General features: G+C 44.2%; 1 protein-coding gene across 1 annotated transcript; it reads right to left on the bottom strand.

Moving 5' to 3' along the window:
• Nucleotides 1–593: 593 nt before the first annotated feature.
• Nucleotides 594–11698, bottom strand: ARHGDIB (Rho GDP dissociation inhibitor beta; the record flags this gene model as incomplete). The annotated part of the gene is made up of 5 exons (XM_080705475.1): nucleotides 594–1001; nucleotides 3297–3360; nucleotides 7077–7153; nucleotides 9997–10080; nucleotides 11521–11698. 5 exons carry the CDS (start codon nucleotides 11696–11698, stop codon nucleotides 802–804), a joined length of 603 nt encoding a protein of 200 aa, XP_080561601.1. The 3' UTR covers nucleotides 594–801.
• Between the last annotated feature and the right edge of the window lie 3078 nt (nucleotides 11699–14776).

Genomic DNA, 14776 nt, shown 5'->3' on the forward strand with positions numbered 1-14776 from the left:
CTTTTAGGTCGTATGCTGAAATTTCTCTTTAGTAAGACGCTTCTGTCTCAGTAGTTGAACTTAATTTGCTTCAGCTAGTGAGATAGATATGCTGCGTCTCTCTGTCGCCATCTTGATCTCCCTAAGGACATCTTTTAAAAGACATTAAGCTTAGACTTTTCAGAGTCTGTGTTCTGAACACTCGTTACCCATTTTACTGTAACAATCTGTTCCAAAGGATGTAAACACCCTTGTACTGTGGGCCCCCCACATTCCCCAGGGAGCTGAGTACAGAACCTACTGGTTACCATATTTACTTGATGGGAGAAAGCAGAAAAATGAGGGACTCATTCAGAACATACAGTTGTTTTATTCTTACTCTCTTGTTTTGTTTACAGTGTGTCCCACAAAAGAAGAACCCCAAGTGGGCGGGGCTGTGACCAGGGAATCATCTAGCCAGAAGTAACCACGGAAGAATTCGGGGATGGGGGTGAGCTACTTCCAGCCAAGGCAGAAAAGGACGTCCCAGCTTCTAGTTGCTCAGGTGGGAAAGAGAGAGGGAATATTAAAGGAAATGAAGAACATCAAAGATCTGGCTCTCATTGTGGGTCGGGGAAACAGGTAGGGTTGAAGCTGGGATTGTGAGCCTCAGGTGCAAGGGGCATTTGGGAATTCAGGGTGGGATAATTGCATCTATTAGGAAATGGGGGTGCTGGAGAAGGGACTCAGGCAGGAAGAGGGAGGGAGGACAGTCGGGCCATCAACATGGCTGGGAGAATCCTTCTGGGTGGTACGGGGGAGGGCAGGGAAGGGCAGGTGCGCTCAATCGGTCCATTCCTTCTTAATGGACAGGTTCCACTCCCAGGTGAGGTGGTCCTGCTTGTCATCGTCAGTGAAGAAGGACTTGTTGTGATAGGTGCCTCTGGCCAGCATGCCCTTCGGAGCTTCCTCGATCGGAGTGAGGAACTCATACTCCTCTGGCCGAGGCCCGTAGCTGCCAACCATAAACGTTGCTTTATCCACTAGGAAGGAAGAAAAGTTGATTGGGGTAAGAGCCCGCTAGAGGAAAAACACACACTACCAACTGGAAAAGTTGGTGTGTAGCTTATATTAGTGGGAGCCAAGAGCGATAGTTTCTGAATCTGGCAGAACATCAGTTTTACCTATGGCATCTTTTTTATTTTTATTACTATTGAAGTGCATTTCAATAACACGATTGCTTTTGCCCCACTCCCAAAAGCTATAAGCTGTTTATTAACCTATTATGCATCCCGAGAGGTGTTTTAATAAAGCATCATAGCTTATTCTGATTGTCAGGAAAGTTGGGGAAGTAGCCTTATATCAATAGGAATCTAGACTTTTTTTTTGGTGGTACTAGGAATTGAACCTACGGACATTCTGCCGCTGAGCTACACTCTCAGTCCTATTTTATTTTTTATTTTGAAACAGGGTCTCTCTAAGTTGCTGAGGAACCCAATAAGTTGCTGAGGCTGGCCTCGAATTGGCAATCTTCCTTTCTCAGACTCACAAGTACAGGCATATACCATATACCACACCCAACTGGGTCAAGATTCTTTTTATGGATATTTAGCAAATTTAAAACCCCAAACAAATTGAGATCTTTATTCTGGTCTCATCCCTGCAACTATCTAAGTTATATAATATTTCGGGTCTTTGTTACTTTCTCCCTATAATGAATTTCAAGGATCTCTCATCTACAAACTACCATTCTAGGAACATGTTAGTAGGAGGAGATCAGAATAGGTGGAATTCATGAATGGAATAACTGGGTGCATGGGGGAAAATAAATAATTTGGTTAAAAAAGAAGTGGGGAAAATAATGAAAATAGCCAACCAAGTTTATTTATAGTGAGTAACTGGAATATATGTTAACAAGTTGAGGATTAGACACTATACAAAAGGTAAACAGATAGACAGTGTATAGCTGGCCTGTAAGTTTTGTGTTAGTAAGTTTGAAGGAATATTACAGACATATGCATCATCCACCTCTTGCTGAAGTGGTCAACATAGTCTTGTGTGTGCAAAATAAATAGGAAATTGAACTATTTTTTTCATATGACCAGGTATCGGCAAGGTCAAACAATTTTGTTTTTTTTTTTGTGGCTGACATCCTTTCCTTGGATTTGAGTAACTGATTGGTTCTTCTGCCATGCAAATTGGTCAGTTTATCACCTCTTCTTTGTTAGTTTTTTGGGGGGCTAGACTGTGCTTTACTGTTTCCCACTGCTGTTGAGGAGAACCCCGAAACAGAATGGGCTTGGGAGTGTGCTGCCAGGACCTCCCCACCCCTCAGTTCTCCTTGTCCATATTAATAAAAGAACAATGGCAGAATCAATAATATTATGATTTGTTTCACTTAGCTTTTATTAATCCTAGAAAGAATTCCCTTCCCTTCCTTCCTTTCCTCCTCTTCTGCTTCTTCCTCCTCCCTCCTCTTCCTTTTCCTCTTCTTCTCCCTCTTCTTCTTGTGTATGTGGGTGGGTTACTCAGAATTGAACCCACAGGGTTTCTACCTTTGAGCTACACTCTCAGTCTCCTTTATTTTGAAACAAAGTCTCACTAAGTCCCTGAGGCTGGCCTTGAACCAGCAATCCTCCTGTCTCCGTGTTCCAAATACTGGGATTATAGAAGTACACCCTCATGCCTGGTTTCCTCCTATTTCTTTTTTTTTCTTTTTTTTTGTGGTATGGGGGATGGAACCCAGGGACTTTCTACCTCCAGGCTACACTCCCAAACCCATTTTATATTTTATGTGAAAACAGAGTCTCACCAGGTTGCCGAGAGCCTCACTGAGTAGCTGAGGCTGGCTTTGAACCTGTGCGATCCTCCTGTCTCAGCCTCCCAAGTACTGGGATTACAAATGTGCTCCACCATGCCCGGCTTCCCTCTATTTCTTTGTTAAGAAGTCAAACTCTTTCTCTCCTAACTCCCCATGCTAACTCCACCCCAACCTACGAATCACTGGGCAAGTCTTTCACATCTTGACTTTCTCTGACACTTGACTTTTACACCTACACACTGCTTTTCTGCTTTTGTGAGTATTTTTATGTCCTTTGTTTCATGCAAAGACCCCTTGGTTACTCCTCCCATGTACAGATGATGAAATTGAGTTCCAGTAGCTGAAAGCTGGAGGTTAGAGGCTACCCTATCTAAACCAGGTCAGAGATAACTGTGTGCCTTCTCCTAACGTGGACACTCACGGCTTTTTTCAGATTCTCATGAGTCCATGACTAACCATGGTCAGTAACCAGAGGTTGAAGCAATTTGGCGGTCGTGTAAAGTGTGGGGTCCCTTACCTTTCAGCCCAGTTCGGTAAGTGTGCTGGACGTACTTCAGGCCTGACACAATATCCTTGTTCACCTGCAGGCGGAAGGAGGAAGGATCCAAATAATTCACATTAGAGTCGTTCATTTTTACTCGTTTTCTATGCTGATTCGGCCTAGCTAGGTCTTCTCTGAAGATGAAAAGAATCAATCAGGGTTTCTGTTCCTCTAATTATTTAGTGTGGTTGTGAGGCAGAGACCCGAGAGAGAGCACAAGTTTCAACAGTACCGATCCAGGTTTAATCACTGAATACTGTCATTTTTATTGGTTCCGGGGGAAATAAATGGCTCATTAAAACATCATTTCAATGTGGTTCATCATATTTCTCTTTCTCAGTGGGCCAAAGAATAGTCTTGAGCTCCCATCCCCAATACTACCAGCCCAAAGTTCGTCCTTGTCTCAGGAAAGGTTATAAAAATACCAATGGAAAATATTCAGCAAATAATCTTAAAACCTTAACCTCGGAATGATCCACCTAGCATATAAAAAACAAACAACAGGGAGAAAAGTGGTCATGGAAATATGTCAGGTCTGGGAGACGGGTGTGCCTGCCGTTTAACCGGGACTGGCGTCCAGAGGTAAGACGAGGGGCCGGGCAAAAGCATCTTTTCTCAGAAAGGGTGGAAGCGGTCCACTTGAACCTGGCGAGCATTTTGGGTGTCTGTCGTTGTCAGACATTGTCTGAGATATTTCTGCTTTCTTGAGGTTTTCAAAGAAAAATTCCCTAAAGCAGAACGAAAATACAGACAGCTCAGCCCCTTGTGTTTCCATGATTCATTTTACCTGGGACCGAACTGAACCGAGTTGTCTGTTAATTTCATGCAGTGGTCATGTCTATGCAAACAAGTCCAAGTGGACATTGAGTCATTTGCTGGAGGGCTTGGGGAACTGTTCAGCAACAAGGCGAATTAAGACATCTTCAAATAATCTCTGCCCTCCAATAATTATGGCTTCGTTTATGTATTGGATACTATAGTTAAACCAATCAACCAGCGCTCTCTTTTGTTCTGTTAGTGCGAACGTGGCTGATCAGGGAAGAATGGCAGCTGAGATTCTAGACTGCCGGCTTGGTGGGTCTGCAGTATACACCTACTATAAAGACAGGCAGGATATAAGTGGTTTTGTTGTGAAGACCACGATGAAATAAAGCCCAGACATTTCACTTATTCTGATTCCCAGATCTGGCTCATAGAAACAAGGAAAATGAATGCATCATTCTAGAAGTCTTAAGCTTGTCCCTTGGGGCTTGTGGGAGATGTGATTAGGTGTGAAAAAGACCTATGAGTAGGAATGGGGTAGCAGTAAGGACTTCAGGACAAAGTCTACTGTTTGAGCCTAGATCCACAGAGGATCCATTTAGTCCCAATATATTTGGGGAAGGTAAAAGGAAAGTATGAATAGGAACCTCTTCTGCCCCCACCACCTCCCCCTCTGTGTCTCACACTCAAGAAAGAAGTCCTGGTGACATGAATAAAAACAAGAGCTGTGGAGTCAGTTTCTAAGTGTCTCTGAGAGGCAGGAGAAAGCGAGGGAGGCGACCAGGGGACCATCCTAAGCCAGGCGTTAGAGTGTGTTAAAGTTTAGAAGGAGAAAGAGCGACTAACAGAACTAAATATTTTTACAGCGTGTTAGTGGTGGTGTGTGCGCAGATTTCCTTGGCTGTTTTTCAAGGGCCAACAATAAAGATTTAAATGACTTGTCAATAATTTTGGCTTTGACCTGGTATATATTCATTTTGTGTGTGTGTGTGTGTGGAAGTAGGAGGAACCCAGGGGCATTCTACCTCTGAGCTCCACCCCCCAGCCCTATTTTTTTATTCTTTATTTCGAAACAGGGTCCCACTGAGTTGCAAAGGGCTTCACTAAGTAGCTGAGGCTGTCAGCGAAACTGGATCCTCCTGTCTCAGCCTCCCGAATGCTGGGATTACAAGCGTGCACCCCCATGCCTGCCTCTGATGTGTCTTCTAACCGTCAATTCATGCCTGGGCAGGCCACAGGGAGGGCCAGCTTCACCTGGGTTACACAGAGAGTGACCTTTGTTCTGGGAGAGACAAGGACAAGCTCTGAAGCCAATGGGGCTCCAAGCCCCCTTTCTGTGCCTTGACTTGTAACTCTGACCACGCAAGACACACAAGGCTATATTTCCAAACTTTCCCTTTTCATCTTAATCACATCAAAATTTACGTCTCAAATTTAATTTGATTTTTAAAAAACTGGCTTACTAAATTAACATTGCAGCCGGGCATGGTGGCGCACGCTTGCAATCCCAGAGTTTGGGAGGCCGAGACAGGAGGATCTCGGTTTGTGGACAGCCTCAGCTACTTAGTGAGGCCCTTTGCAACTCAGTGAGAACCTGATTCAAAAGAAAGAATAAAAAATAAAGTTGGGGCTATAGCTCGGAGCTAGGATGCTTCTGGGTCCCACCCCCAGTGTTGCAATAAATAAATAAATAAAATAAAAAATAAATTGACATTGTGCTAGCATGAGTGATTAAAATTTGGGCTGCTGTGTAACCGGTTCTAACCTCCAGGTGTTCCAAGAATACATAATATAACAGGAAACAAAATGATTCCCCTATTTGGTGCCAATTATAGAAGAGGTGTCAACAAATCTTTCCAGCATGAAATTATTTCGACGCCTATTTGTATGTGGTGTGTAGTGATCTCCATTCATCCTGAATCACATCCTGTGGTGAGGAGAAAGAAGCACCCAGCACACAAACAGAGCGAGCAGATGGCGTCTCCTTGGTGGAGCCCAGGCCCTGGAGGATATGACTGTGTGGGAATGGGGCACCGCCAAGGAAAACACACAAAAAAGTAGCACAAACAGAGCATTGCTGACTTATTTGTTTTCCAAAGTCAACGTTATTTTTCTTGTGATTGTATCTGCTCACTGGGATATAATCCTATTCATCTTTTTATTTTTATTTTTATTTTTTTCGGTACTGGGGATGGAACCCAGGGGCATTCTTCCTCCGAGCTACAACCCATCCCTATTTTTTTAGTCTTCTTATTTTTTTTGAAACAGGGTCTCACTAAGTTGCAAAGGATGTCTCTAAGTAGCTGAGGCTGTCTGGGAACAGCGATCCTCAGGTCTCTGTCTCCTGAATGCTGGGATTACATGTGTGCACCACCACGCCTGGCCTTCATCATTTTTTTTTCTCTCCTAGTTTTCCTCTGACTTGGTCACCTGCTCCGTCACTAGAATTGGAATTTTCAGTTATTTCGCAAAGATATTCAGTTATTTTGCAAAGACTCCCTGGGTTTATAGCATCTCTAGCCCTATTTGTTCTATTTTCTTTTCCCGTCTGTTGACTCACTCATACTTTCCTTTCTAGATATAGATTCACTACATCGCCACAGTTGACAAAGTGTTGCGTGAAATATTAGAAAGGAAGGAAATAACGTTTCAAGGTGTGGCGGTGGCTTAGGGAAGAAATGTCCCACATGGTACACTACTCAGCAATGAAGGAGCCTCATGGATTCGAGCATCAGGAGTTCACAAGGACAGGGACTCTGCTGGCTTTGATGCTCAGTGGAGAGTTTGAAGTCTTCTGGCTAAAGAAAGCCATAAAGGTAGGTTGGGTCTCCCCAGGAAGAACTCAGGGCTGGGAACTTTCCAGAGCGAGCATTCCGGGATGGGGGCGGGAGGGAGAAATAAGCACAAAGTATGTCAAGGCAGTAATACAAGAAAGGCAGCCACTGGTTATAGGAGAGGTTTAAACTGTAAAAACATGCAGGGAAAGACACTTACTTTGAAGTGGATTTTGACTCTGTATTCAATACCTTCCTTTAGCACGAAGGTTTCTTTTTTGAGGGCTTCAAGGTCTTCTGTGGAAGAGGATTTAGAAAGAGTTCAGTTTTTGCAGAAGCAGCTACAGAAAGAGACAAATGTGGTCTGAGCTCCAGAGCCGTTCATTGGGCTTGTCTGGGTAACATGGTCTGCAGGGACCTCGGTGTGAAAGAGCATTTGAGATTATCCTTGTGTGTTTGCACACACACACACACACACACACACACACACACACACACACACACTGAAATCTTACAGCTCAGATATGAAAGAGACAGAGTAGAGGTTTCACCCCGAGTTTGAAGACAATGCTAAAAATATGTAAATTTACTAGTAATGAGTTACGAAGGTCAATATTTTATCCCCCCAATTCTTCTAATTTGGACTGATGAAAATCATCCTTTTGAATTTCCCATAATAAAAATAAATTTAATCAATAATCCTAGAAAAAAGTTTGAGTTTTTTTTTTTTTAACTATTGAGAACCGACAGCTATTTGTTTTTAGAGCTTTGGTAATATGTGAGGCATTTTCTAGATTTATAAAATGATTTGCTTGTTCTTTTTCATAATTTGAACTCAATATTGCTTTCATATTTGCATTTGCAATTTCATCTTATTTTCTTAAGGATGGTCATTTCAGGTATAAAAGTTTCAAGATTCATATATAACCATATGTGTGCCCAATCCTATATCCTGGATAGGGAGAAAAATTGTGCTGCCTGCCTGCCTGCCTGCCTGCCTGCCTGCCTGCCTGCCTTCCTTCCTTCCTTCCTTCCTTCCTTCCTTCCTTCCTTCCTTCCTTCCTTCCTTCCCTCCTATACTGGGGATTGAACCCAGAGACATTCTGTCTCCAAGTTATAACCCTATTTATTTATTTATTTATTTATTTTTGTGGTACTGGGGATGAAACCCAGAGGCTTTCTACCTCTGGACTACATTCCCAGACCTATTTTATATTTTCATTTGGAAACAGGGTCTCACTGAGTTGCTGAGGCTGGCTTTGAACCTGTCCGATCCTCCTGTCTCAGCCTCCCACATACTGAGATTACAAGTGTGCGCCTATTTATCTTATTTTTACTTTGAAACAGGGTCTTGCTAGGTTGATGAGAGTCTCAGCTACTTGCTGAGGTTATCCTTGAAACTGTGTTTCTCCTGTCTCAGCCTCCTGAGTGCTGGGATTAGAGAGGCGCACCACCATGCCTGCTTTGTATTCATTTGTTGATGTATAAATTGTCATTCAATGTGTGTGTGTGTGTGTGTGTGTGTGTGTGTGTGTGTGTGTGTTGCATAGCTCTGTGTATATTCTTTGCTTACCCAACAGCATTATCCCTCTGACATATAACTCAGAAACTTCCTCCTGATAGAAAACCAAATTTAGGTCTTTTCTACTGGGAAAGTGGGCAGAGACCAGTCTGACCCTGCGACGTCAGCAGCTTCTCCTGAACAGACTTCCATCATGCTAACTCAGACTATTTCTTGCAAACTGACCACCGTGCCTGGTAGCAGGACAGAGTTTTGCACGAGGAGGTCTGAGTCCTGGTGAGAGAGGCGTTTCTCTGGAGGAGGTGCCTGAGAGCGAAGGTGGTAGAATGTGGGCGCCTGTCTGCTCTAATGATTTCGGTTGAACAGGAAGTGAGTTTTCTCAGCCTCTGATTTCCTCCCTCTGACAAAAGTCCATATAAGGCAAAGAGTGGATTTGCCCTGTGAGAGGCAGTTCCTCCCTGCTCGGCCTGCTGTTCTAGAATAGAGCTTTCACCAGAATCCAGTCTTCAAAAGTAGCCACAACTTTTTAATTTTCATGAAAGACCCACCTCTGATGATCCCATCAATGCAAGCCCCTTCCCCAATCTCTTTTGTGCTGGGGATTGGGCTCGGGCAGTTCTACCTCCAAGCTACACCTTCCAGCTTTTTTAATTTTATTTTTTTGAGACAGGGTCTTGCTCGTTGCTAAGGGTCTCAGTAAGTTGCTGAGGCTGTCCTCAAGCCTGTGATCCTAGTGTCTCTGCCTCCCAAGGACTGGGATTACAGGCATGAGCCATCATGTCTGGCAACATTCCCTCTTTTTTATTTTTATTTTTGCGGTACTGAGGATTGAACCCAGGGACATTCTACCTCCGAGCTACACCTCCAGCTCTATTTTTTTGTTCTTTACTTTGAAACAGGACCTCACTAAGTAGCTGAGGCTGGCCGCGAACCTGCGGTCCTCCTGTCTCAGCCTCCCAAGTACTGGAATTATAAGCGTGCGCCACCACACCCAATTCAACATTCCCTCTTAATACCCAGCCTCCCAGTCACTCTCTTCTCAAGATTCGAGTCTCAGAAAAGAGCTTGGCCCTTCAATAAGGTGAAAGAAAACATTTTTATATCCATGCCTTTCATAGGAAAAGTTGTTTATGTAACAAAAATCAGAGTTTTAAGCTTAAGAAGTAGTTATCTAACAGTGGAATTTCTAGCATTCTTCAGGAGGTATTAGATTGCTCCTTGCCTTCAGGTCACTTTTATGGCTGATGTAAGATTAATCCTTTTTTCGATGTATAAACCGCATAGATATCACAACTCCAGAACCATACGGCTTGCTTCTTAATATTTTTATCTGCCATCTTTCTGAACATGAATAGTAATTTTCTTGCCATCATGTAGATAAAGAGCTGGAATAAATATGTCACAAGCAAATACATCAAAGGTGTACACCAGTCCCTCTTTAATTAAACAGAGTTAGATATTGTTTTTTTTTTAACCAAGCATAGTAAATATCGTGCATTCTAATGATATTGATATTGAGTGCACAGGGTTTCCTTCAGTGGGGATAGGGAAAAAGAAGGACCATGTTTTCCTTGTGATATTTTAGCGCCCTCTGGACAGTACAGATGTGTCCACTTACTGGTAAGATCCATAGTTATGGGTCCTGGAGCACTGTCACAAACCAGGGTAAGCCGGGTCACCGTGACGTTGGGGACTGTTGGGTCTGCAGGATCCAAAAAGAAAAAAAAAAGTCAGCACAGGGAAGAGACATACATTAGTATGTGTGTGTGTGTGTGTGTGTGTGTGTGTGTGTGTGTGTGTGTGTTTCAAGTGAGAAAGATGAGAAAGAGAGAATATAAAGAAAAAAAGTGGTATCTATAAGTTGCAGAGAGCTATTTCTGCTGCAGGGACCTGTAGCCTCATCTTCATTATCAACATCAGGCGTTTTAGACGTGGCTATGGGGAAGGAACACTGTTCACAGACATTGCCTGTTCCTGTCTCTGGGCCACGTCTTGTTTTGCCATCACGGAAGAGATGAACGGTTAGTTCAGCCACTATGGAGATGAGTGTGAGGTTCCCATGACAACTGGGAATGGAACCACCATACGGTCCAGCGGTACTACCCCTGGGCATCTTCTCACAGGTCCTGAAGTCAGAATATCATGGTGAGGCGTGCATGTCCATGTTTTATAGCAGCACAATTCACAAAAGACAACTTAGGGGACCAACGCAGGTGTCCATCAACAGACGAAGGGGTAAAGAAAACGTGTCATATATACACAATGGAATTTGACGCGGCCATAAAGAAGGACAAAATTATGTCACTTGAGGGAAATGAAAGGAACTGGGGATCTTATGGTAAGTGCGTGAGATCAGCCAGTCTCTGAAAGTCAAGGCGGGTATGTTTTTCTCATTTGTGGAAGCTAGAGAGAAGATAGGAAACAGAAGGGACTTTAAAGAATGCAAAGCTGGATCAGCAGAGTAAAGGGGGCTATGTGTTTTAGGTGAAAGTTAGAAATTGGGAAACAAAAACTACTTCAGATAAAGGAGGAGAGAGTCCAAAAGAATGATGGAGGGAGGGTTGGAGAACGAAAGATTCAGGGAAGAAAATAGTTCAAATGATGCTATGTATGTATGTATGTGAAACTATGGACACCAATGCCAGTAAAATGTACAGAGGAAAGGAGGGAGTGGGGTGAGATCTGGGGGGCAAACACACTAAGTGCTGTGAACACACATGCTTCTATCACCCCATTATGATGTATACTTAGTATACTATGCACCAATAATAAAGGTATTTTAAGGAATAAAAAGGAGAAAGGACTGAGGCTAAGAAAGGGGTCGTGAGAGACAGTGGGGAGAGGGGAATTCGGTGGTTCAAAGCAGCAGAACGGGAACCTTTCTAAATCGTCCCTGTGGGTAGTTCCAGCCTGTCTCAGTGCTGACTTGCATCTTACTTCCAAAGACTCAGACGGCCCATACTTTATTGAGCAGGTATAGCATGTGCCTGCCCCCCCCCAACCCTGCAAACCCTGGGTCTGCTTTTTCTTTGCTTCTGTTCCACAGTGGCTTGAGTCATGCTTCTCCTGGGGCCTCCCACCTGCCTCTCCCCATACACACACACACACACACACACACACACACACACACACACACACACACCTGCCACCACAGGGCCATCCCCCAGCAGCGTTTTCTTGTACTTGGTTAGACTCTCATCGTCTTTGTCCATCTCTTGCAGTTCCTTCAGGGACTTCTGGGGTGGGGGCTTGTAATTGAGCGTGCTATCCAGGTCATCGTCACCCTCCTCCAGCTGTGGCTCTGGGTCCTTTTCGGTCATCTTGGTCTATATCAGAGAAAGAAGATGATAGTCCACATGTCAAAGTCCCTGGTTAGGAAAGATGTGCGTGGAGCTGTCGGCTCTTTTCTTGCCCTAATGGATTACCCTAAGTATCAGCGATTTTCTAGATTTTTCCCTCACTCGATCTCATGAGGGTTCATGGAATGAGAATGTAATGCATGCTGGTTATCTCTCTGACCTGCCTGAATTTCCCTTTACTGTGCATAGTATCATCCTATTCATTCAATACAGCCGGCAAGAGAGAGAAAGCTTATTTTTGAGCATGGTATTACAAGCAGCATAGCACAAATAGTCCTAGGTAATGAGCAGTAAATAGCCCAGTCCAGACAGTTGCAGCAATGATTGGTCTTTTCAACCCAGTGAGCCAGCTGGTGTCAGGACTCGGTACGTACAACCCCAGTGACAGTAATTGGAAGAGGCAGGCAGAGTGCCCGCCAAAGAAATGGTTGGCTTTTTTTTTTTTTTTTTTCTGGTAACTAACTCTTTCCCAGAATACCTGTGAGGCCTCAAAGGTGACTCATTTGTAACACCCATCTGAGATGTCTGAACAGTTCCGACTAATACTGCTAATCACTCCCTGAGAGCAAGCACTAGGTTCAGTGTTTTTCCTGAATTCTGCACAACACCTGGAGAGTTTAGGCATGTCACAAATTTTTTTTTTGATTGATTTGTTAGGTTCTATTTCTGAAGACTTCTTTCCTCTTTTTTTTTTTTTTTGTGGTACTAGGGATGTTCTACCTTTGAGCTGCACCCCCAGCCTTGTTTTATTGTTTTATTTTGAAGACACATCTCACTAAGTTGCTGAAAGTATTGCAGACTTTCTGAAGCTGGTCTTAAACTTGCTATCCTCCTGTCTCAGCCTCCCAGGTATTAGGATTATAAGGACAAGACACTTTGACATCCCGCAAAATAGCAAAGGACTCTGAAACCCCTGCAGACAAGTTACAAGTGTAAATTTGTTTCTTGTACCCATCCATCTTTCCACATCCCTTTCTGGGTCCAATTTTCCTTGCATCCCTCTCTCCCATCGCCAATTTTCCAAAGACCTTCTGCTCTGGGGCCCTGCCTGGGTGTACCATGGATTATTCCTTCTTTAATTATCACCTATATTTGCTTTGTGTTAAAACGTTGAGGGGAAAATCTAGTATACTTACTTACATGCAAGTGTTCATGACCGAGGGCATGTGAGAGCCTTAGAGGTGATCTAGTGCTCCCTTTCACCTAATCATTGGGGAAATTGAGATCCAGATGTTAAGAGAATTGCACACATTTGCACAGCTGGATGAGAGCAGCAGTGTCCTAAGAAAGAGAAGAAATTCCTTCTAGAAGGACTTCAGGCTCTGTGCCTATAGCAAGGAAAGATGGCTGCCGGGGAGATATTTCCACTAAGAGGTCATTTTTCTCCTTCTATGAGGGTACCTCTGCCATTGGGCAAAGCCTTCATTGCTCCTAATGGACACACCTTTGAGGCAGTATCTGTTCCATCCTATCCTGAGCGGCACTACAAACCTTTCTGTAAAGTCCCCAAGAGTGAAGACTTCTGGCCCAAATAAGTGATGGTTTTGAATTTCAATGTCACTGTCATCAGCAATAAGAAGAAAGATAATTTGGAAGTAACGCCAAACAAAAGCAATTTTAACAGAACGAAAAGAAAGATGGAGCCAGGCGCGGTGGCGCACGCTTGTCATCCCAGCATTCGGGAGGCTGAGACAGGAGGACCTTGGTTCGCGGACAGCCTCAGCTACTTAGTGAGGCCCTCTGCAACTCAGTGAGACTCGGTTTCAAAATAAAGAATAAAAAATAAGGCAAGGGGTATAGCTCGGAGGTCGAATGTCCCTGGGTTCCATCCCTAGACCCGTTAAGAAAAAAGAAAAGAAAAATGGAGAAAGGAAGGAAGGAAGGAAAGGAGGAAGGGAGGAAGGAAAGAAGGAAAGAAGGAAGGGAGGAAGGAAAGAAGGAAGGAAGGGAGGAAGGAAAGAAGAAAGGGAGGAAGGAAAGAAGGGAGGAAGGAAAGAAGAAAGGGAGGAAGGAAGGGAGGAAGGAAGGGAGGAAGGAAGGGAGAAAGGAAGGAATTTTTGGCTCATCATTCCTCTTCCAGCTAAATAATTAGCCAAACACTAGGAGCCTCACCCAACTCTGAGCAATGCCTTTTGTACACTTCCAACATGAGTGGGGACGTGGAGGCCTGTCCCTGTGGCAACTCGTCTCAGCTGAAGAGCCAGTGCTGCTCAAAGCTGAGACTCTAGAGACCAACGGAAGAGACACCATGACTAAGTGACTCCTATTCCAGCTACACTCAGGGTTAAGATGAAAAGAAGAGCGAGGCCGTGGGTGGACACTGTAGGTTTGGGGTAATTTAAGGACAATCAGTCATTCAGGTGCAGATGAAAAGCCAGCCATATAAGACTAATCAGGTGGGATAGACTATCCTCTTGGGTTCAGGAGGCTGCCAGATGACCAGAGTGGAGGCCACCTAACAGTGGTGGCAGAGGGTCAGCTCTGCTTGCTCAGAGGACAGTATCTCAGCTGCCAACGGCAGGTCTTCCTGGAACATACTCTGTGTTTCTCACAAGTTACCTGCGTGGAACCTGCTATCAGATGACAATAGGACACCAGCCAGGAGGTCCAGGTGATTGCAGGAACCTACAGGGAATTGCAATGTGCAGCCTCAGGTGAAGGGAGAATGAGAGAGAAAGAGAGAGAGAGAGAGAGAGAGAGAGAGAGAGAGAGAGAGAGAGAGAGAGAGAGAGAGATAGGAAGAAGAAGAAGAAGAAGGAGGAGGAGGAGGGGGGGAAGAGAAGAGAGGAGGAAGAAGAAGAAGAAGAAGAAGGAGGAGGAGGAGGAGGAGGAGAGCAGGAGGAGGAGGAAGGAGGAGAAGGAAAGGAGGAAGAAGAGAAGAGAGGAGAAAAGAGAAGAGAGAGAGAGAAGAAGGAGGAGGAGGAAGAGAAGGGAGAAGAAAAGAAGGGAGAAGAGAGGAGAGAGGGAGAGAGAGATCTGTTGTAACAAGATTTTCCAACTTCTAACTGTATGACAATTGGCAAGTCAGTTTATCTAATT

Source organism: Muscardinus avellanarius, assembly GCF_963383645.1.
Source record: "Muscardinus avellanarius genome assembly, chromosome: 11".
Classification (NCBI taxonomy): Eukaryota; Metazoa; Chordata; class Mammalia; order Rodentia; family Gliridae; genus Muscardinus; species Muscardinus avellanarius.